This window comes from Lonchura striata, chromosome 11 (genome assembly GCF_050655825.1).
Source record: "Lonchura striata isolate lonStrDom1 chromosome 11, ASM5065582v1, whole genome shotgun sequence".
Classification (NCBI taxonomy): Eukaryota; Metazoa; Chordata; class Aves; order Passeriformes; family Estrildidae; genus Lonchura; species Lonchura striata.
The window spans coordinates 6,337,713-6,361,684 of NC_140713.1; the positions used below are offsets into that span (position 1 = coordinate 6,337,713).

General features: G+C 46.3%; 1 protein-coding gene across 4 annotated transcripts in view; it reads right to left on the reverse strand.

Annotated features, from left to right (window-relative positions):
* Nucleotides 1–22,551, reverse strand: part of KCTD15 (potassium channel tetramerization domain containing 15) — a 47,473-nt gene extending 24,922 nt beyond the window's left edge. Inside the window, exons 1-2 of one of the 4 annotated variants that reach the window (XM_021536692.4) lie at nt 21,945–22,551; nt 16,132–16,307 (exon numbers count right to left, since the gene is read on the reverse strand). In XM_021536692.4, coding sequence (XP_021392367.1) covers nt 16,132–16,295 — 164 coding nt within the window. In that variant the 5' untranslated portion in view covers nt 16,296–16,307; nt 21,945–22,551. Of the gene's footprint in view, nt 1–16,131; nt 16,308–16,920; nt 20,411–20,460; nt 20,481–21,449; nt 21,787–21,944 lie in introns of those variants that run through there. The other 3 variants (XM_077786260.2, XM_021536693.4, XM_077786261.2) reach the window with 3 other exon arrangements.
* Nucleotides 22,552–23,972: the final 1,421 nt, after the last annotated feature.

Here is a 23,972-nt window from a genome sequence, read left to right on the forward strand (position 1 = left end):
CTTTGGTGGTGCCTGGAGTCCAGCCAGGGCCAGCTCCCTACAAGGAGGTAACTCACAGGGTAACGTGTTTATCCATCTCCAATTCCCATAACTTCCTGTTCCTGCCTCCCAGTGCTGATCCTGGAATGCTACAGGAGTTTTTGAGCCATATGCTCACTTTGCCATGCTTCTGAAGGATATTACACTCATTAACTATTGAGCACCTGAATGAACTGCAGGATCTATTACCTAGATTTAATACTTCATATTTTGCTGTTCAGGCTATGATATCTATTTTTGTTACAGATCAGAGCTAGTCTATATAGTATCAACATGTATTTTTAAAAGTCAATAATCCATAAAGCACATTATAATCTACCATGCAGAATCATTCTTAGGAAGCTCTGGAAGGATTTTCTTTCTTCTTTCTATGCCACCACTAAAAAAGCAAAATTAGGTGTATAATGGATTTTGTAGTTAAAACAAAGCCATGGACAATTCTGTTTTCTCTTCATTGTTACTATCAATTAAAGTCCACTGGAGCAACAGGTAATAAAATCCACTGAAGTGGAAATTACCTATTATTTTTGAAATACCACAAAGAATTCATGGTAAGAGCAAGAGATGCTTGTTGTTTATAGCCTATCTACCCATTTAAGACACTTTAGCAGATGACTTTGATATGTAACTTCCTGGAAATGTGTGTGTATTCATAATTTGATGTACCACACTTAACTTGCAGAAACAGTATGAACTCGACATAAATTAGCAGGTAAGACAAGGAAGTGGAAACACTAATCCCAAGCAGAGAAGCCTGTGTCTTTTCCTGAATGAAAAAATTCTCTTGGTAGTCAAGAGCCACTCTGGCCCTGTATCCCTTCAGCCACACATCCCAACAGGGAGGAGGAGGAGTGCTCAGACAATTACAATGAGCAGAGCAAATACAAGGGGAATTGAGATTCCTGTGAGCTCTTCATTCTCACCAGGTTTCCAGGGGTATTAACCCTAAGCCCATCAGCACTGGTCACTCATCCCTGGCTGCTGCCACTGTCCTGTGGTGACCAGCAGCAGCAGAGTGCTGCTTAGCCACGAGCAGTGAGGCAGCACACAGCCCTTCATCAGGCTGATGATTCCAATTTGCCTTATTCAAGATTTTGTCTGTTTTAGTGTGTTAACAGCTATTAAAATACTTCCCTAAACAAACTTTTCTACTTCGTTAATTGCTGTATCACGAATCCTTTAATTTAATTTGGCACATGCCTACATCCATAGGTAAGGGAAGCAGATATACACACAGAGACACAGACTTTTTGCTGCACACACATCAGCACCCCACCACACCTATTCAACTCATCAGTGATGAAAAGCATTTGCTGTGCTCAACAAGGGAAAAAATGTAGCTTTCAAATGCAGGTATGATTCCCATTTCTTCATTACAAGTTCCCTACCTGCCACTGACATGGCTTGTTTATCTCTGGCACCAGGGACAGTGACAAAGAGCCTACATGATTTATGATGCTTTAGCATCCAATTCCCATTGTCTGGTCTGGCTGGGCTGCTCTGGAGTAACCATGCCCAGAACAGGGCTCTGACCACGTCAGTGTGAGCATCCCAAGCCAAGCAGAGGCTGTCACTGCAGTGCAAGGCAGGCCACTCCTGCCACCCCTGCTCCTAACGAGCACCAGCGTTTGGGGAGAGTGGGAACAGCAGAGTCTGCCTGACCTGCATATTTTTCATAAAAGTCACCAAATAATATGAGCCTTTGAAACACAGGATGTGTTTAGGGTAGGAGCTGAATATTATTCTTTCAGTCACAGAGGTTACTACACTGCAGGTAATATCCATCTACCTGGGAATTCCTCCCATATTTTAAATTGTGGACTTACACTTGAAGTTAAAGAAGAATGTAAGCTGGATTTCTGGCGCTACTGATTTTTTCCAGTATAATATTCAGTTATATGCTATGTATAGGCTATTTTATCTCTCCTTGTTCCTTTTACTTCATTCTAATTGACCTTTTGCCTAAATAGTTGGGGAAGATTAAAAACATTAATATAAATTTATATGGTATCCTCTATTATGCCATTGTTCTGCTGCTCTGATTTGAGGCCTGTGAGGGTTCTGTGCCTCTCATGTTTTCTTGACACATAATTTACACTAAATATTGTTCATGAAAATAAACTTAGAACAAAAATTCTTTAATTGAAACCGAAATTCAAAACTAGCATCTTGGTTTCGCAAAGGTTTTCCAAAGATCCCAATCCTGCAAGATCTGCATTGCACTTCAAACTCTGTGGGAGTTGTAGGCACTCAAGAAAATTAAGCTGTTAATACATGAGAAGATATAAATTTCAAATAAAACATTCCTGCCTGTACAAGTCTTTTCTTGCTATTCCTTTAACAATGGCTTTCCCCTAATCATGGTGCTACGAGGGCCCTGGTGCGGGCAGGGCTGCTCTCTTGCTGCTCTCCTTTCTGTAACTTCCAGTGGAGGGTAACTCAGTATTTCACTAAGATTTTCAATCTGACTAAATCTGGACTTACTTCCATTACCAAGAGCCCAGTAGAACCGGGCATGCTGGGAGGCTGAGAACATGCAGACACTGGTTATATTATAATATAAATGGGCTAAATCCTCGCTCGTTGAAGTCAAGAGTGAAACTCCCACTGAGATTCAGTGAAGGCAGGGAAAATTTCAAATGGAATTCATTTCCCTTTCAGGGTGTGAGTCTGGCCCTCTACATTTTTTGTATGTGTGGGTGCTGTGAAACCAGGAGGTTTCAGCAGGAGAAAGAGGGATGTCATTGACTCGAGGGCTTCACAACCTTTTACAGAGCACAAATGGTGACACCCAACACATGGACTTTGGTACACACTGCTCACGTACACAGCTGCAGTGTCTAACCTGCTGGAGTCACAGACCTCCACTTCCAACCCCAGACAAAAAGCTGAGCTGTTTTCCCATTATTATCTCCTTTATTTCCAGATTCATAGAACAGTTCCCAGACCCAGGCTGCCCAGGACTCTGCAGCTCTGCATCACCTGGGCTGAGCAGGGACACCCAGTGACCCTGGCTGCCCACACTGGCCTGTGCTGCACTGGGACATCCCCAGGACTGTGAGCAGGAATGATTCCAGTCTCTCTGGCCACTGACACATCAGCTTTCTGCTGACAAGCAGCTGCCCCTGAGCTCAGACATTTCCTTGTTCCACTGAACTGGTGCAGCTCTCCTGCTGTTGACAATAATTTGGAAAGAACCCAGCTTGTCTGGCATTCTTGCTCCATTTGCTTATCCTGCAGCCCATCCTTGTGTCCTCCACTGAGCTGAGGATAAAAAACTACACTGATTTTGCCCAGTCCCAGAATGTAAAGCTGCTGCAGTGCAGTGCTGCCCACCTCCAGCTCAGCTCACTTCAGCCCCTGCTCTGGAGCAGACACTGCAGGACTCACAGGATTGCCACTGCTCCTGTTTCTCTCCAAGCTTGTGTGTGATTGGGAAGTTGCATCTAGCTCTCTCTATCCATATTTTGTTATCACGCTTCAAATGATGAACGAATAATGTTTATTCTTTTGTTTTTTCTAAGTTTTGATTAAGCTGTAATCAATGCATTTTTCCTGGCTATTCATTTAAAGAAACTGAAGACATCAAGAACAACTTGTTAAAAAGCTATTTTGAAGGGAAAACAATGCCCAAAGCCCACACAACTACACCAAGCAGGAACATTTGTGTACTTTTTTTGCTGGTGAGCCTGAGCCATTGGCAGATGAGCAGAAAAAAAAGAGGAATTTCCAGCAGCTTTTTCACTTCTGCAGCTGGAGACCAGGGATAGACAGGAAGCAACACACCACCACCAGGCCTGCTGGGAAGAGCCCACCCCCACAGCCATATTCCCAAAAAAAGGAGCTCCTGTCTAAGGGCTTTAGAAAAGGAACACCCACTCAGGAAGGAGACAATAACACCTGCTGCACAGAGGACACCTGCCCTACAAAATTAAGCTTATCAAAAACTTTAAAATTATAAGTAAACTGTTCACCATTGAGTTCTGATGAGCTACTGAAAGCTGAACCTGACTTTCTTATGTGATTGTAAGAGGTTCATTCTTAACTACAATACTCTGGTCATGGGTTTGATTCTGGTTCCAGTGAAGTCAAGGCCAAATCATCCTCTGATTTAATTGGAAGCAGAAGTAGGCCCCCATTTTAACCCTCATGCCTGCAAACAGAATACAACTGGATGTGAAACAAAGAAGAAATATGTTTGAAACTGGTATTAACTCCAAGCTTTATTATCCCCCCCTCCGTAAGACTAAAAAGCAGTCATTGAATTTTTTCCCTCATTCAACAGCAATCTTACATACTACTGGCCATAATTCAGCCCTCATTCCCTCCAAGACAAGCCTGGCACCAGCAGAGGACCCAGTTTCTCCACTGTCATGTACTGCTTCCCATGGAAGTACCCAAATCTGCCCGTGGAACTGCATTTGAGTTTTGTAGGGGCAGAGCTCAGTCTGCATTTCCCAAAGCCAAAGCTGCAGCCTTTGGTGTAAATTGCATTGGTACAAATCATTGGCCTAACACAGCACGACGCCAAAGAGGTTAAAGAGAGTCCCTGGTTTTCATTGTCCACTTTCTCAAGAGAGATTTGCTGCTGCCAAAGCGTCTCCAGAGCTAACCAGATTACCTGCAGCACGGGCAGCAGCTGCACTCCATCAGCAGGGAGGTGGGACAGGAGCCTGCCCTGTGCTCTGGGCTTCCCCCAGTGCTGCAGCCTCATGGGGCAAGCCTCAGCACCCAGAGCTCACCAGCTGATCCCTTCTGAGTCTGACCAAGAGGAATGGTGCAAATGCTGCACAGTAACTTCCCAGCAGCCACGTGCAGCACTCACAGGTTTTGCTTCATGTGACTCTCAGCAAATAAAAAGCAGCAATTTTGGCTTTTGAACACACACCATACTGGCAGCAGAGCAAATTTAACACAGTACAGGTGAACACCAAATTCCTCTGCTCTGCCTCTGTGTCCTGGTGCCCAGCTCTGACAGACAGGCAGCTGTCAGTGGGAGGGAACACAATCAAGCACACTTGTGAAGCTAAGAGCTGTCCTTCCTGGCTGAGTTTCAAGTGAGAGCAAATCAGGTAAAAACAAACCCCTGTAAAGTTTTTACAGGTGTAATTCATTTTTAAGCATCAAAAGAAACATGCTAACCACAGCAGCTGAGATGAAGGAGTAGGCAGTTTGGTGGACAGAGCATGGAGAAATGAGTTTATAACTCTGGAGTTTAATTCCAGCTCTGCAGCTTCTCCCAGCTGTAAATTCAGATTAGGAAAGCCACCAACCTGGTGTAATTCTGTATCAGGAGTTAGAGTAGCCATGAGAGTGACTGACAATACCTGTCCCTGCCATCAGATTATGTCAGATGTCAGATAAGGTCAGGATACTGTCAGGACAGCATAAGGGAACAAGCTGAGGTACTGCAAGGCCTAGATATGCTCATCAATTTACTACATTTCACATAACAAAAACCTAGCAAAGTTCACGGGGGCAACAGCAGCACAGAGCACAGCCTGCATCAGCCCCTGCCTGGCATCCTCCACACCAGCTTCTTAGTCTGTGCTCCAGAGATCCAGCCTCCCTTCTGCTTTCACATTTGAGTCCTGTGTTTGCATGCCTGCATATTTCTTCTATTTAAATATGCACTTTGTTCTTCAAGATTTCATTAACCCGTGAATAGATTAATTCAGATTTCAGTTATACAGATACAAATTTAAAGGAACTCCTTCAAAAGCAGCAGAGTCACGTCTTTAGGAAGGCTGGGAGAGGTTTGTGCATGCACCTGTAAGGGTTGTGTTCACCTGGCTGCTGGTTTTACAGCCTCAGGAGTGTTTCAGACCAGCACTGCGGGCACCCGGCAGAAGCATCTGACTGCAGCGCTCAGGCTCTGGTAACTCCTCACCACACAGCTCCATCCCTGGCCAACTCCACAGAGGACAAGGATTCTTTTGGCCAGGTCTATTATTAGGCTCATTTTCTAAAACAATAGGGCTTGTTTTCATTTAAGCTCATGGTAAAACTCCCATTGACTTCATTGGAAGAGAGATGTGGCCCAACACACCAACATCCAAACCACCCCCATTCATTTCAGTGGAAGGAGGCAAGGAAGTAAAAAGGCCCAATGTAGTTTTAAATCTTTAGATTTCACAAATGATCACGAGCATGTAGGTCACAATATGCACCCGGAACGGCACCTACAACCACCAGTGGGATCATTAGAATAATTAAGTTAGGCCTAGAGACAAATCCATTTCATAACACATTCCTTACAAAACAGATACCCCCTTGCTTCATAATCCAGGGAGTCTGTTTTATAAACTTCCTAAGTAGTTCATGAAATATCCCCCTAAGCAGACTAGGCCCACTTGCCATTGCAGGGTCTCTATAAATCAAAAGTTTATGAATCAAAAGACAAACACCAGTGATGTGTGTTCAAAACCCAGCTGTGAAGGGGTAACGCCTCGCCAGCTCCAGCGGTGCCGTGGTGAGCTGTGACCTCGGGACAGGATTTCCAGTACAAAGCTGCTGAACCTGCCTCTTCACAGGCTCCTCTGCATGCCATGAGGGAGCTGCATGCACAGCACACGAAGCAGCAATCAATAAAGGAGATCCCCCTTTGTTTTTCAGCTAAAGATGCTGCATTTCATAGCACAGCGTCTTTGCAGTGCTTAACACCACACTGTTGAGCAGGAAAGAGCTTCCACTGGCAGCAACTACAAGGAAGAAGCAGTAACTTCCACAGCATCCTGTGGAAGTGGTTTCTCAAAATACACTGCTATGCCAATGCTCTCCCTCTTACCATCCTGCAACTGACTGCTGAAAAATACTCAAATTATGCTGCTGGTACCAAAGTGCCCTGTCAGGTAAGTGATAAGCAAAAGTAGCAACAAAATAAATGACAAACCAAACTTGACCAACAAGAAACTCAGATAAATACAGAGCGTGAAATGAAAAAAAAAAGTTGAAATTTTGGTATCCTTGTCTGCTGGCTTCTCTTTGATTTTTTTTAGTAAACCAGACTAGTTTTCAACCTGTTATAAGCAGGAAGGGTGGGAATTACTGATGTGGTAAATGTAACTCAGGTACAGTCATGTTATCATTGCAGAACATGAGAGGGAAGAGCAGAAAACAAGGCAAGGTCAGCTGGGGTTTGCACCAAAGGTACTGGACATGAACATTCAATATTCATCTTTTGGACTGCCCTCAGCGGCCACAAGTGCCATCCCTCCTGCCCAAGCCTGGCTGCACCAGCTGCATGACAGGCCTGCTCTTCCCTTGGATTAGCTGAGGCAAGGAAGCTGCTGTCTGGGTAGGACTGTGCAATTTTCTCAAACTCAGGGGTTTTGAAAAACCTGTGCCAGGCACAGCACCACAACCATGTTATTTCTTTAAGTCATCTGAGTGTTGATTTGCTATCTGCTCCTCCACAGAATGAGCTCAGTCTGCCCCTTCCTAGTCACCACAATACCCACGTATGTCTCCACACAACCCAGGCTGCAAATGTAGAGAGAAAATATAATTTCTGTAAAAAACATTAATCAGAGACCAGCCAGGCAGTGTTTTCTTGAACATTTCAGCTTTTCCAAGTAAACACACAAATAATTTGTTCGACAGGACCCAATCTCAGCACCCAACTGCAGTAAGATTTGCACTCCCAAAGGCTACACTGTGCTTTCCTCTCCAGAGCCTGCGGGCAGCTCCCAGCCTGCGGCTGTGCTGGGCAGGGCAGTGGTTATCAAGCCCAGGAAGGAGCAGACTCCTCTGTGACAGCAGAGAGCTCAGCTCTGCTTGGCTCCCTACACGCCAGCTCCTAGGAGACCCTGGAGAGGTGGACACAAAGAGGACTTCTGTGTATATAAAACACAAATATAAATTACTTCCTTCCCATCTCCCTAAATTAATGGCATGCAGGGTTAGGGTTACAGGGATCCTTTACCACTGAAGCTACAGCTCCAGCTGTGCAACAACAGAGGGAACACGTGGACATCTGCTACCACAGTGCGCTTCCTCCACGGGCTCTGACACACACTGCATCCAGGAGTGTCCAGCTAGTGACAGACAGAAACAGGGTATTTAACATCATCATTCCCAGCTGTAAATACATGCCTGTTGCAGGTTATTTTTATTTTCCTTAGAGACCAAGCCATGTACTCCTCCTCTGCCACCTGGGACCGGTGCAGCTCAAGCTGTAGCAGCTCTGGTCAGTCCTCCCCCTGCTCTGGAGCTGTGCTGGCTGTGTCCAAGCAGCAACACACAGAGCTGCAGGACACAATGCCTGTAGGAACAAACACTTCACACCTTTCCCAGAGCTTATCCAAGTGCTGCAAGGACTTGTGTGACCTTGGCCATGTAGCACCTGTAATGAGCTGGCTCTGCAGATGGGGACAGACAGGTTCAGCTTACACCTCCTGATAAAGCAGACTGGCAAAGGGAGACCCTTTGCTTGCTCCAGCTCTGGCTTTAATAAGTACAACATCCACAGGCAGACTGGGGGGAAACAGAGGATGCAAAGGGGGAAAAGCCCTCCTCTGGGTTTTTATCTTATGGATTCTGCTGATCAAAGCTCCCTTAGAAAACAGACATGTCTGCTCAATGACCAGATAAGAAAAACTCCAAAGATTTATCTCTAAATCTCAAGTGCATGATATGAATCCAAAAACTATGTTAATCTCTGTAAGAATTCATATGTTAATTCAGAAAAAGCACTGCGTATAACCAAAACCTCTGGGTTTTGGCTCCTTTACTTGCTCTCATCTGCAGCACACACCCAGTTGCTGACAGAGGGCAGAGCTGGGGGAGCCTGGCAGGCTCAGCCCTCGCTGCAGAGCTGCCACGCTGGTGTGGCAGCACCCACAGCCTGCCCCTCAGAGCACTCCAACTGCAAGCAAGGTCCTTGCTCCTGCCTCTCCAGGAGCTTTGCTTACAAGTCAGTGTCTGGCTGAGTTGCCAGCAGCTGTTGAGACGCAAGCTCTGTGCTGCAGCTCGTGCAGGCACGTTCTGCAGCGCCTGCTGAACGCTGGAGCTGCCCTGGGGAGCTCAGACTGCGGGCTGGGCCTGCCAGGCCAGCCCGGCCGGGCACTGCGCGGCTGCTCGGGGGCACGGCGCTGCCTGGCAGAGGCTGAATGTGCCACCGTGCCCTTCGCTGCGTGGGCACTGCACAGCGCTGCGGGGTGTAAGAGGCCGTCTGAAGACCCTCACTCATTTTCCTGCTGATTTCCAGGAGCAGGATTTCCCTTCCCCCTCTGCAGTTCCGGCGTGGAGAAGGCAACAGTGCAGGTGCAGCCGCTGCACCGTTACGTGCTGTTCCCAACGAGGCCCGGCAAGAACTTGGCAAGGAGTTGGCAAGGACTTGGCAAAGACCCAGCGTGGACCCAGCACAGAGCGGCCTACTGCAATTCCTGCTTCACTCTCCACCTTTAAGCCAAATGAACTGTTGGGGTGACTCTGGTGGTCTCTCACTGAAGATCCCTCATCTGCTTCATTACCACCATGACAGACGGAGATCAAGAACCCTCTCCCCAAAGTCTGAGACAGAGACCCCTACCACAGGGAGTGAGGGAAATGGTGGTGTGACCACCATTGACATGACCTGTTCTTCTCCAGTAACTCCAATGGACTTATTCTTCATTGTGTTTGTCCTGCCTGGGTGGTTTTCAGTAGATACACCTGTTCCCCCACAACAATTTGAATAGACTCTCATTGTTCTGCATGCTCCCCCCTTTTTTCCCTCTGTGGACTATAACTGGACCCCTGGGTTGGGCAGGACTTTAGAGATTCTCCCCAACACAACAAGACGGATCCCCATCGTCCGGACCAGTGAGGATCTCACCTTGTTGGTAGCTATTCCCATCCCCCCTTCTCTCTCTCTCTCTATCCTTTTTATTTCTTTTCTGGCCCCCTATTGCATTTATTGTTTTGGCCCCTAATAAAGGTGCATTTGTTGTGATTAAACTGATAGTCCCCTGCTGTTTGTCTTTTGCACTTTGGGAACCATCACGACACCCCGCAACAAGCGGATCATGACAGGCGGGTGAGCAGCACGAGTGACAGCAGCATGGAGAGACCTGGGGACACGTGAGGGGATGGATGCCACTGCAGGGTGCAGCAGCACGGGGCTGTCCCAGCCTGTGCTGTCCCAGGGAGCCAGCACTGCTCCAGATGGGGATCCTTCCCTCAGCCGTGCCGTGCTTCCACAGCCACCAACACTCACTGCTCAGGAACACATCTGCCTTCACCCCACTTAACCTGTCTTGAGCAGAGGCCTTGTTTAATCACTGATTTACAGCCCAACTGCCAGCATGGGGTGAGTGACAAAATTTGCTAATTGGACATTGTCTTCAGGCTGTAACCTCAATAATACACAGATTTGATGGAAAATTAGCAAATAAATTATTATAAGACAGACGCTGAATACATGAGGAAGATATATGATATGTTCTCAGCTCTACTAAATCCAGAGAATTATATATCCTAAATACATCCAAACGGAGAATTTCCCTGCTCCCTCCCAAGAAGTGCAGAGTGGGGCCCAGTGCAGAGCCCTTCATGTAAAGGATGATGTGGGAGATGTGTCCGTAGATCTCAGGAGGTGTCTGAGCTGTGAAAGCCCTGCATGCAGCTGTGCAGGGCCAGCAAGCGTGTTCCATCAGGGAAAACAGAGATCTCAGGAGGTGTCTGAGCTGTGAAAGCCCTGCATGCAGCTGTTGCAGGGCCAGCAAGCGTGTTCCATCAGGGAAAACAGAGGGATCCTCAAACACGGAGCAGAGAACTGCCCTGAACTCAGTCCAGGCTGGAGTGGCTGCAGAGGAGGGGGGAGAAGCAGATCTCGGGTGTGAGTGCTGAGCTCCAACAACCAGAGAGATGGAGGTGCTGGAGGAAAAGGCAGGTGAATTAAACCCAAAGATACCTAGAGAGTAGCTGGAATCAGATCACTTGGTAGGAGAGTGTGTTTCACAAGAAACATTCAGGGAAGACACATGCTTTAGGGGACTCCTTTGTAAATCATCAAAAAAGTCCATGGGTTTAGAGGAAAGTGAGGCAGGGGTATGCCTGGAAAACTGTTGTCTTGTAGAGGGGTCATTAGTTCCTGAACCAAATAATAAAACCTGTGCTGGTTTTCCTTGGAGGGCACAGGCTCCAGAGGTGGGGTGGTAGAGCCCAGTGCCCAAGAGCTGGGATCAGGAGGGGCACTGTGCTGCACTGCCTCAGCTGCCCTGGGCCATTTAAATTTATCATGTTGTTATTTTCATTGTAATGTTATGTTTTCTTATTCCATTGAGTTAATTAAGAGCAATTTTCTGTTAGGATTAATTTCTGTTAGGTTTGATTGTTCTTAAATTTATTCAGGGTCAGGTCTAATTCTTATTCTTTTTATGTTTTATTCCATTTTTATTAAGATCAATTTTTTTATTCAGTGCCACTAATGTTATCTTTAAGTTTTCTTAAGCATATTTTGGTAATATATATATAATATACACTCTCTATGTGTACATGTACTTTAACAAGTGTATCCTTGAGGTTTAAATCTGCTCATCTAAGTTCAATTTAGAGGAAGTTTAAATAAAGTTTAAATTTAAATAAATGATGTGGCCCATAAAATAAATAAATAAATGAATGATAAATTTATTGGCGAAACTAAAAAGGGTATAAAATGTGCATTATGGTTTTAGGAGCTCCATCCTGCCAGGGGGAAAGGCTGGGAGCAGAGCTCCCAAACCCCCAGGGGAGGCTCTCTGGGCTCTGTGCACTCACACTGCTCCCACCTAGACAGTGGCACTGCCATGGAAATCATTCCTGTTCCCCTGTCTCATAAGTAATGCCACTCAAAGCATCAGCTTTAAAGCACATGGAAATATCCTAAACAGGGGGTTATACACAAACTACCCAAGAATGGAAGGTAAATATATTTACCTCGTACAGCAGCACAGCTCAGAGAGAGCTCACAGCAATTCTCTGAGATAAAAACACTATTCAGGACTGTGAAAAGGACAAGCTTCTGACAAAAAAATCTTCTTCTGCTTTCTAAAAAAAATTCAAAGTGGTATCAAAATTTCCAGTGAAATCAAGAAGCTGGGGCTTGCTGTGGTCTACAGGGATCTGGAGGTTCTACTTCTTTTCTGCCTGAAGTCTGCCAGAGTTCAGTAGGAATAAGACTGTGGGATCTGGCAATGCCTTTGGGTATTCCTGACTGCACATTGGGAGCTTGGACTTCTGGTGCAGGTTTGTTTTCTAAATGTAAAAATTCTCTCACTCCGTTGGATAAATACAATTTGCAACTTTGTAGACGTGCTAGAGGTTTTGCAGCCTTTACAATCTGTCATATAAATCCACATTTAAGTGTCAATGTGTGAAGGGGCTGCTTTAGAGGTCCTCTGGGTGAAGACAGGAATGAAATTTCCAGAGCAAATGCTACAAAGATTAATAATTTCTCTACTTAGCCAATTATTATAGAAAAAAATAGGCTGATTGTAAGAGTCAGTAGAATTCAACAGAGTTTTCTGGTTTGTTTGGGGTTTTTTTTTAACCTGCAATTCAGAACTACAAGAATTGGGAGTTTAAGTAGAAGAATTTGCTGAAAACAAACTACTGAAATTGAGCCTCAGATCCAGCTACACGACATCAACCTCCCTGTAGTTTCAAAGCTTATCAACTTTAATGACAATTTTGGATGCATGGAAAGCGGTCACAATTAGGTACAGAAGGTGAGAATAATCATATTATTTTTGAGGTCATTTCTGAGACCATCATCATTATGCTGTTGTTGATCACAGTTTCTTTTTATGTTTCTCATTTCCCTTGCCTTTCACCCTCTGAAAGGACAGCTTTTTGGTTTTTTTTTTTTTCTTGTGTGTGGTTTAATTCAAAAATCCAACTGGAAAGATGTGCAAGAGTAGTGGGTGAGTCTGAGTGGTTCAGAAACCACCTTTGACAGTGGCTGTTTAACCCTCTTCTCCTTTGTCACACCAGTTGTGCCTGCTCGTTTTCTCCTCTTAAGAGAATTTATGTGGGCCATAAAAAATTTACTGGAAAGAGGACATCTACCCCCTTTAATGCCTAATCTGGCACCCTTTACTTATGCAAATTTCATCAGTGGACAAATGCTCTGAGCACAGCAGCTGCACCAATACAAACAACATCAAAGACTTGGTCCAAGTTGCTCTGAAACAACTCTGGGATCTCTGAAATGCAAGATTTGGGCTCTGGCTTCACACCAAGAGCCACTCAGTTACCTGAGTGAGATTTCCCCAATATGGTCCTTTTCCTCCCCAGACCTGAGCACACACCTGAGGTGGGTGGGCAGAGCCAGTCACTGCTGTCACAGCACTAGAGGACATGCTGTCACCACGCTGCCAGGTGTCCCCTGGGGCACAGCGATGGCAGGAACTGGTCATACCTACATGCTCCTGCTGGGCTGACCTGGCCAGCTGCTGGGAGCTCCTGCCTCCCACTGAAGTCAACACGACTGAGTTTGCTAAGGACCTCCCCAAAATACTGAGGAAGTTCAAACACGACTTGGTGATTTATTTTTTCCATCAGCATGTGATGTTTCTGTGCATGCACAACGGTTTATACACATGCTCACAATCCACATGTCCTTAAAAATCCAAGTACAGTACATGCTAAAAAGCTACAAGCTAGAAGCTCTTTGGGATCTGGGAGCACGGAGAAAGCAGTAGAGATTGTAAAACATAAAAAGAAAGTTTATTCTCACAGTTTTCAATTTCAGTGAGCACAAACTATTTTATGCGACTGCAGCTAAGATTTAGCAAAGCGTTTCAGCATATGCTTATAGCTTTTGCTGAAATACAAATTTGTGTGACTTCTTGGATCTGAAGCTTTTAAAGTCACGGTCACACCAGGAGTTTACCAGGCTGTCCAAAATAACCCAGCCAGCTGTGCATGTGGGTCAGCGTGGCCGTGCCTCTGCCTGCAGCAGTGCCCTGGGATTATTTCCAGGTATTTTGCTCAGAAGAGCTGTCTCTCTCCTCCTGCCCTGTGAGAGAGCCAGGAATACTCTCCCAGCCCCAGCACTGCACAGCCAGTCTGTGCCTCATGGAAAATCCACAGCAGGGCAGGGAAGCAGCACCAGGAGCTCTGACCATCCTCATGGGAATAACTGCAGCTATTTTGCCTCAACCAGGAATGTGAGCAGGCCAATGAGGGACTCAGGGATGGGCTTACAACTAAGTCTACTATGCAGCACTGCACAAAAAACAACAATATTTTTTAAAAATTTAATAAATAAGATACAGTCTTCACCCAGTTTCATAATGTATCAAGCAATATGTCCTACTTGGGCTGCTGGTGAAAGTTTATCTTTTGCAAAAATAATGTCATCTATAGACTACATCCTGGAAGCTCTCACTTCAGTCAGAACTGAAGTTTGAGCAGCTGAAAAAGCATTCAAGCCTTAAAAGATAACATAGCAATATAAACAAAAGACAGTCCATAGCAAAACATCAGGCAGCATGTAAAGTTTGGTCAGTTTTGTACTTTCAAAATCTGAAGAAATATGCTTTTGTTATTTATCAAGCAGAAAAAAGAAAATTTTGGTTCAGTACTCTATTCTCTTGAAATAAAATCTGTGAATTTATGTATATTCTCCCAAAAAATGTATATTCAAAGAATGTATATTATGTATATTCTTCCATAACTTAAGCTTTTATTAAGTAAGTTTGATGTGGGGCGTATTTTAAAAATAGCAGCAGTTATTTTAAAAGGTGGAAACAGATGTGTCACTCTATTACAACTGCTGAATCTTCACTGTAATTTTTAATACTACGAAGCATTTGTATGCTTCTCCATTATAAATTTTTCTTCACTAAATAGATTTCTTCTCTATTATTAAAGTAGTACCACAAAGACATTATTAAATAGACACTGTCCAAAAAAATCATACTGTTTTGGTCCGACCATAAAATATAGGTATTTTAATAATTGGGCTTTTTTCCATAGAGAATTTCAGCAGCTCCGTTTCCTTGGAACGAAATCACAGCCATATGCTTTATGATATTAGAGGCATTTCAAGGTGTCTCCATAAATGTCATTTATTGCTTGGGAATCTGCCAAATCTGCAAAACCCCTTAGTTCTTTTAAAAGAAAAATCTTCAGATGAAACTAGCTCTTTACACTGGTTGTCATACCGAAAAAAAAGAAAAAAAAAATCTCTATCTTATGGAATACTGGCCATGCAAGTAGCAAAACCTCTGGCAGAAAAATCAAGGCTTTTCCTTGCTGTGGAGCCAACAGGGCACTGGGCACCATGGCCCTGCACAGGCACACCTGCCCTGCACTCACACTCAGCCTCTGGAACTCACCCTCTGCACCCAGAGCACCCAGTGACAAAAAGCTGCACTGGTTTAGTGGCCAGAACTGTAAATCAGAATCAGGCACCTCTGAAGGCCCTGCTGCCATGCTGGGTTTTCACCCCCGAGGGCAGTGCCCTGCACGCTGCCCAGGATCCCAGAACCTGCAGGACTGGCAGCCAGGCAGACAACACAGGCTCCATGTCATACACCAAGATCATCTCATGCCACATCTGTTCCTAATTACGCATATCTGGAGTCTATCCTGAGATAACTCTGGCCATATCTACATAAATCTTGCCAGCCATGTCACCAACCTGTCCAGCACAAGGCAGCACATTCAAACACACAGGAATTTAATCCAGCCTGTGCCTGCAGCAGCCAGAGTGGGTCAGCCAGGCAGTGCCCAGAGGAACTGACTGCTGAGGCCAGCAGAAGCATCCTTAAGTCCCACAGTAGTATAGAACCATTCTTTCTCCTTGAGGAAGAAAAAAACAATTTTTCCCCCCCAAACCTGATAGAAACAAGTTTCCTGATACAGCTGGAGATAATCTAGGGCAGCACACCAACAGGTGCTTCAAACATATCAGCAGAGTGCAGAAGATGTTGCGAGAGAAAATTAATAGACTCTCTAAATAATATATAAATTGTACAGGCCTTTTTTTCTGCAGAACCCCAGTGAAGTTACTGTATAAATCAGGAGCTGAATTATTCATAAGCGGTGAATATATAATAAATTCCTCACAGGTACACGCAGCGAGCAGCAGCAGGCAGCCAGCTGCCAGCACCGAGGTCTCACCTGGAGTCTGGGTACTTGGTCAGGGTGGCCAGGCTGCTGGTGTACATGTGTCCTCCTACATCGATGTGCACGGGAGCGTTGGACTTGGTGAGTTGAGCTGGGAGAGGAATTCCTTGAGCAGCCAGAGGAGAAACCGGGGAGCGCGTCAGAGACAGACGGGACATGCTTCTTCCCTCCTGCAGCGGGGAGGCGAAAAGAACAGTTTCCTTAAATGCAGCACTGTGTTACCTTTCTTCCCAGTGTGATCACAGATTTAATCAGATCGTTTTTGTATCTGCCTGATCACATATTCGGCTAACAAATTATTGCCACCACTGTAATTAAGTGTATTTGCATCATTTTCTTCTAAGTACCAGAGGGGAAGAGAAAGATGCTTATTAGCAATAAGAAATCAAGAAAAAAATTTTCAAGGTGTCAGCCTCAAGGGGCATAAAACAAACTGCAAAATTCTAATTAAAGGTCGTGGGCTTATGTGTTAGATGTGAAATATCCCCCGACAAACGAATAACCAATTTGTGAATTGGGATTCAGGGGGTTTTTGCAAGTTTGTCTCAGTAACAAGACACCTCTAAATTAGTGACTTCCTCAGTACCTAAGGCACTTAGTTTATACATGTAGTAAATTTCACTTCAAACTAAGATCAATTTTCTGGCTTGGTTTCAATAATTGTGAAATAAATGGATAATTTTCAGTCAAACCTTAATATTAGACTTAAACAACTAATAAGCTTTCAAACTGAAAGCAACTAATACCTGGAAGCAGTGAAAACAGAAAGATAAGTAAACTGACCCATGCTTTTAGGACAAGAAAGAACTGAATAATCCAGCACGTGAAATCATAAATTCCACGATCCACCTAATGTCTCCTGCCCTAAAAATATTGGAAAATTAGTGAAATTACTGAACTGAATCTAAAAAATTTTCAGCAAAACCAAAACTAAAAATACTGAAATGCCTTAAAAATGAACAGGACAACCAAGCAAAATAAAATTCCTCAATTCTCTTCTTAAGAAAAGCACATCTTATTCTCCATGAAACGTTTCTCAAAGCTGATTTCAGTTCAATTGGTGCAGACGGCACACAGGTCAAACAGGGAAAAAACCCTTCTAGAAAAGTTTAAGAAAATGTACATCCATTCTCCCCCTTATGGGGAAAGCAACACATGCAAAACATTATAGTTGAAGACATTTCTGAATATAATCTAATTTTTCTGGTATTTTGTAATTCAAGCATGCTACCAAGCACCCAGGCTCTTCCTTGCATCTGACAAGCACTTTACATGCAGCATTGCAAAGTGAATTTCTATTTCTCCCACGTTACTTTGACAATGTTTCCTAGAAATCTAAAGCTGGTCTTGCCTTTCTCTTTGCAGTATTTTGCACAAGAAGCCCGACTGCAACACTTGATGAACATTAATCAGCAACATTCCTTGTAAAATAATTTCCAAGCTATAGAGAAAGGGACTGAAAAATCTTAACAAATCTGAACAGCTTCACAAATCATCACAACATCTCCATTTACTGTATTTCATCTTGGTTAGCTCCTAAGGATTTCTTGCATCTACAGCACAGGAATACATCACCCCATTATGAATCCACATCCTTGTCTCTTCAGAGGCTGGTGGACATCTGCGCTGAGCACGAAGCAAGTGCCAGCTCTGTCCTAGGACTCTGTGTCAGCCGATGCGAATTTGGGCATTAACATTTTCACTACAGCACCACCTTCAAGGAAAGTGACTGAATCCTTTCATCACTGAAGATGTTGCTTTCTTGTTTCCCACAAGAGCTTGCTGTGGCCAACCTTCAGTAAATATGTCATATAGCATAAATAAAACGCCCAACTTTCAAAAACAACTTAGTATGTAAGTACCTGCAGTATTTTAGCAACATGTTTACTGATCTGTCTGCCAACACAGACAAAGGTTGCTGGTTTTTTTCCTTACCAAAGAGCACTGTAAACTCATGTTCAGTCTCTGCTCTTCCACTAAAATGAAAGGGTCAGAAGATCCAGGCTGAATGTCAACCCTGCCTTTGTTCAGACCCCAACCATTTTCACTAATAATAAAGGTACAGACCTTGCACAGTACAGGGCCGCCTTAGAAATAAATCTCATGCAGTTTCACAAAACAAGAGCCTAATTAGGGCTCATCTGCACCCCTTGTTACAATTTCCAAATGAAATCAAAGGACTTCCAGTCCTCTGTAAATGTGTCTTACATTTAACCATTTGTCTTGAAATACAGACATCAATTTTAAAATATGCACAGATAGCTAAAGATCAAGTGATATGAATCTATTTGTGCATATTTAAACACTGCTGCTATCTTAGGATTTTGTTTAATGTTAGTATACCAGTAAATTCCTTGATCTGTAAAGACTGAGATTCTCAGTGAGGCCATACTCACACAGTAGATATTTAATTTATACTATTCACTGGAGGGACCTTTTGAACAATCCTCTGCTTTTGGCATTTCTCAGCTAGAGCATGTGTTGAAAAAACACTTAATTATAGAAAATCACTGGAAAGCTAAAATAGTTCTCAAACTTTTATGGCTTTTCTTACTTATTGAAGGTGCCACTGGCTTTTGAGGGGAGAGGAGGAGAAGGGGAATTCAAACACTGGCTAGAGAGGATTTATATTAAAAAATGAATCCTAGATTTTTATTAAAATTGTGGAATTCAATCATTTTTGTATGAACAAATTATCAAGAGGCGCGACTGCTAAGCACTACTGCTCCAAAAAAAATACCCCCTGTTTCTTAAGGTACCATAACCCTATTTCTAATGACTCCTTCCTCTTCTTAATGTAACACACAGCAAAAATTCATCACACTGAGTAATGTACTTATTTTATGCACAAAGCAAAATCCTAAATGTATTTATCCAGTGGAAGTCTTTATGCACATATTTTCTAATATGGATGAGAAAATTAAAACCTTAAGGGTAAATATCACAGAAACACTAACAAACTTCATTTATTAAACCATGTAAAATAATCCTTGCTCTTTAGTTGCCTACAACAGGATACAGCATCCCAACTAGTGGCACAGGCAATAACCCTGCTCTAATAAGTAACACAGGAACCTGCTGAAGGCAAAATCAATAGAGCCTGATTCCCAAATTATGTGAATATTTAGTTTTTCAAACATTACACACCAAGATCTTTCAGAGCCAGCTTATCTTTTTCTGCCTTCCTAAGCTAACTGCTTGTAAAAACTATTTGCCCATGCAAAGTGAAATAATCACAATGCCATGCTCATTTACACACAAAATGATTTTGTGTCCCATTGTGCTCACAGTTGTTCAGCTCTCTAGGGGTGATTAAACTAGCTATGCTGCTACAGCTTGAGATGATTTCACTGAATCGTTTCTCCATGAAGTTGCTTCTTTGCTAAGCTGTTATTTTAACCATAAAAGGTAAACAGAAGGCAGTTGTAAGAGCTCCATTCAGCTCCGTGCCCAGGGCTATAACCCTAGGGCAGAGAATGCTGAAAGACTGCAGAATTTTCCAGGGTGTTGCCTTTCTTGCTCTAAAGCCTTCAGGAATACTGTTCATTTAATACACACTCTAGATGATACATTTCAGATCCTACTAAAAGAAAGACTTCAAAAGTGTAAGAAGTTTTGGGCGGATGAAGCTTTCCCACCTCTGCACATAGCTTGGGGCCATGGTAACCAATACTGCTGTTGATGTTGGGAAAATACAGGAGAAACTGCACAGAGCAGAGCAGACAGATAGGGACAAGGGAGGTGAAAGGTTGCAGGAAAGAAACAGGCAGCAGTCTGGAAGGGGGAACGGGAAAAAAAAAAAAAGGAAAATAATAAAAAAGGAGGCGGCTCTGAAGGAGGGACAAAGTTAAATCAAGGAGCAGGCACTTAAAAGACTACAGATGGGAAGCAAGACTAATTAAGGATGTAAAAGCGCTTTGTTTCTAAAGTTTATTGTTGCCAGGATAAAAATTAATTGAAACTAATGCTGTTATTCACTCGTGCAGTTTAATTCCTTCATGCACATTTAAGACGTGACATGAAAACGGCAGGTTTACGGACCTGCCATGGAGCTGCTCTCCCGGGGAGCCGGGCTGGACCCGGGCCCCCGGCACCGCCGCTGCGGCCGGGCTGCCGGAGCCGCGGGGAAGCTGCTCTTCCTCCCCAGGGACCTTCATTTCTGTACGAGCAGACCCACGGCGGTAAATCCACCCACTGCATGCCCCCGGCCGCCCCGTCCTCGGCACTGCGGGCCACAAGCTCCCGCGGCACCGCAGGGCAGCGTCGGCGTCCGCGGGCAGCGCCCGGCGCTGCCGGCGGGGCACAGCCAGGCCGGGCAATTACCTTTGTCTGCCGGCACAGGGACGGCGAGCGCTCGGCTCTGCCTCCAGAGCCACTCCGAGACAACTTGCTACGCCGTGCTCCCAGCCAGAGACAAAGCGGGCCGGGGGGGCTACAGACCTTGGGCTCGGTGGCTCCAAAATTAAAAGTCCATAAACATTTGCACACACCTCCACGCTGATTTACTGAACACTGCACCGAGACACAGAGGAGATCGTGCCCAAAACTTTTGCGGGGGGGGGGGGGGGGGGGAGGAGGGGAGCAAAAGGGGAACTCCCTCTGGAGCTCTGGTTGCCTCCCCCCCAAAATAAAAAGAAAAAAAAAAAAAGGAAAGGCTTTCTCCTTCCTCCCCCCTCTTTCCTCCCCCCCGCAACCCGCCTCTCTCTGGCAGACTCCAGTCTATTTAGTGCAAGTTTCACGTCACCCAAATGCTTTTCCCTACTGATGGTCAGGGAAATCACCAGCGAGCAACGCACCCGGTCACTCAACTTCTGCCTTTTTCTCTTGAACACACTGTATGCCCGAAGGTAAAATTCAACCAAAAAAAAAAAAAAAAAAAAAAAAAAAAAAAAAAAAAGAGAGAAGGCACAACATGGCGTCCTTTACTTATTCCCACATAACAAGAAAGATGTCTTAGATGAATGCAAGAAAAAAAAAAAGTCAAGCCCGAATCCCCGATCCTGCACATTTTCCGCGCAGCCAATGGTGGTGAGCATTAGCCAGGCTAATGTATTAATTTTGCAGAAGTGTGCCACATCGCATGCAGGAGCAGGAATGCAAACTATAGCCTAGAGTGGTTTGAAGTCTACCCCAAACCAAGCCTTCCACTCTCACTGGCGCCAGAGTTTCATTCACAGCCCGCCCGTGTTTTCCATACGCGGCGCTCCCCATTGTCGCCCGCCTTCCCTTTGTGCCGAGCCGCCCCGCCGCCAGCCCCCGCGCCCCGGCCCGCGCCGCGCTCCCGCCCGCCCGAGCCGCGGCTCCGCGCGTACCATGCGAGAGCGCGGAGCGAGCCGCGCTGCCTCCGCCGCGCCGGGGCTCGGCCGTCTTCAGAGCCGGGGCCGGGGGGGCACTGGGAGCGCGGGCACCCCGGGCCGCGGGGCTCCGCCGGCGCTGCCCATGCTGGAGCGGAGCAAAACAAAACATACACACACACGCGCGCACACACACACACGCACACACACACACGCAGACACACACACACGCGCGGCGCTACCAAAGCGGCTGCAAACGGGTCCTGTAGCTTTAAAAAAACACCCCTCCGCCGCTGCTCCCAGGAGCCGGCAGCCGAGTGAGTTTGAAGAGGCACTTTCCAAAAAAAAAAAAAAAAAAAAAAAAAAGAGGGGGGTGAAAAAAAAAAAAATAATAGAGGAGCGCGAGCAGGCGCGAACCGCGCGGCGCGATGCGAGGCGCGGCGCGCACGGCGCGCTCCGGCCCCGCACGGGCGGGCGCACGGGCAGCTGCGGAGCCGCTGCCGAGGTCCTTACCTTGAGCACAGAAGAGATCTGCGAGCCCCCCTTTGGCTTTGGGCTCTGCCGGGGCTGTGTGTGGATGGGCTCAGCTTTTTGCTTTTATTACTATCTTTGCTCCGCAGATCCTGCTGTGATTATTATTATTTTTAAAGCTTCTCTGTCTCCTCTCTCTTCCCCTGTTTTTGCTGCTTCTTTTTCTATTTATTTTGTGCGTGTGTGTGTGTATGTGTGTGTGTGAGGGGGGGGAAAAAGCCTTTAAATGAAACTGCCGAGGCTGTTATGAGAAGAAAGGCAATAATCCCGTCTCTAAATAACAGAGGGAAGGGAGAAGAGGAGGAAAAAAAGCGAATTCTTGCTCAGGGCTTTGCAAACGCCTGCAGGGCAGAGGATTAGGCTACAATTAGCTCAGCCCTTTGCTCTCGCCCTAGCTAATTTTGCGATGAAAATTGGATATTTTTCCCTCCTTTTGGTGAAGGTCTGCAGATTTACTCCCCCATCCCCCACCCCCACCCCCCCCAGAATAAAATAAAATACAGCCCTTGAAAATGAAATAAGGCTGGGAAGGCGGCCGGCTCCCCAGCCCGCGCCCCCGGCGCCGCCGCCCGCAGAGCCGCTCCGCGCGGCGCGGCCGGGGCGGGAGCCCTGCGCTGCCCCGCGGAGTCCCGCGCAGCCCGGCCCGACCCGGCCCTGCCGGGGGATAACGGTTCGGTGTTGGGGAGGATCAGGCCACTGTCACGTCCTTCAACAGACTTACTGAAAAGAAGAAGGAGGAAAAGAGGGGGGGAAGGGGGGAAAAAAGCTGATTTTAATCATTGTCATTTGGTCTGATGTAATATTTCCCCAGGCATTTTCAACTAGGCATAAATTTTCAGCTCCCAAATAAGTAACACAGGGCACGTTTCTCACATCTCTTGACTCCTCTGTTACAATTAGGGTAGCACCCACTCTGCACTTGTTGATAAACTAGATGAAGTTAAAAAATAAATAATTAAAAAATAGCCCCGACCCCCCCCTTCCCTGCAGCACCCAGCGCCGCCGAGGTGCGGACGGGGGGCCTCGGGGGCGGGGGGGGGGGGCTGCAATTATTCCCAGCCATCCATCCTGCCTGCCTCCCCCTCCCTTTCACCCTTTGCTAATGTCTCGCATTGTAAACGCCAAATTTCCTGTAGGCCATTAAAACCAAATGACGTCTATCGACATGCATTGTGCTATTGCGGAGCGCCCTGGCAGCCCGCCCCCGGCCAAAAGCGCCATTTCAATTAGAGCGCGCGGCGCGATGGCGCGGGGCTCCGCGGGCGGCTCCGCGGGCGCGCAGCGCGCCCGGCCCACGTATCGGGAGGGGGACGGGCAGGGAACCCCCCCCCCCGCGAATGAGAGGGAAAAAAAATAAAAACCAGGCAAATCCCTCCCTCAGCTTCCAGCCGGAGGCGCGGGTCTGCCGGTGCCTGCGTGTTTCTGCGCGCCGCCGCGGGGGATGCGCCCCCGCTCCGCGCCGGTCCCCACGGAAGTTGGGCGGAGGGAGCGGGGCCGCTCCGCGCCCCAGCGCGCAGCCGGCGGGCGGCCCCGCGGCGCTGCCGGCGCTCGGCCGCGCCCCGCGCTCGGGGCGGGGGGGACCGGGGCCCGCCGCCTCCGCGCCCGCGGAGCGGCGCCGCGCGCCCCGGCCGCGGCTCGGCGGCGCTGCAGCGCCCACTAGCGCGCGCCGCCGCGCGGCCGTTACGCAACCCGCGCGGCCCCGAGCGGTCGGCCCGGGCAGGGACCCCGCGCCCCCCGAGAGCGGCCGGGGCGCGGCGCAGGCGGGACACCCCAAAGCTGGGGGGTTAAAGTTCTCTTCCGTGGCAGGAATAAACAGAAACTTTTCTCCTAAGGGGAGCTTTTTTTTTTTTTTTTCCCCCCTTCTAGAGTACAAACTACAGGAGAAGAGGGAAATTTTCTCATTAAAGTTACATCCCTGCAGTTAGTTCAATTACTTGATATATGCAGAAGATGTTGTAAATTTAAAGATTTAAATAGCTTACAAAGATGCCGGAGGCTCCATCAGTTAAT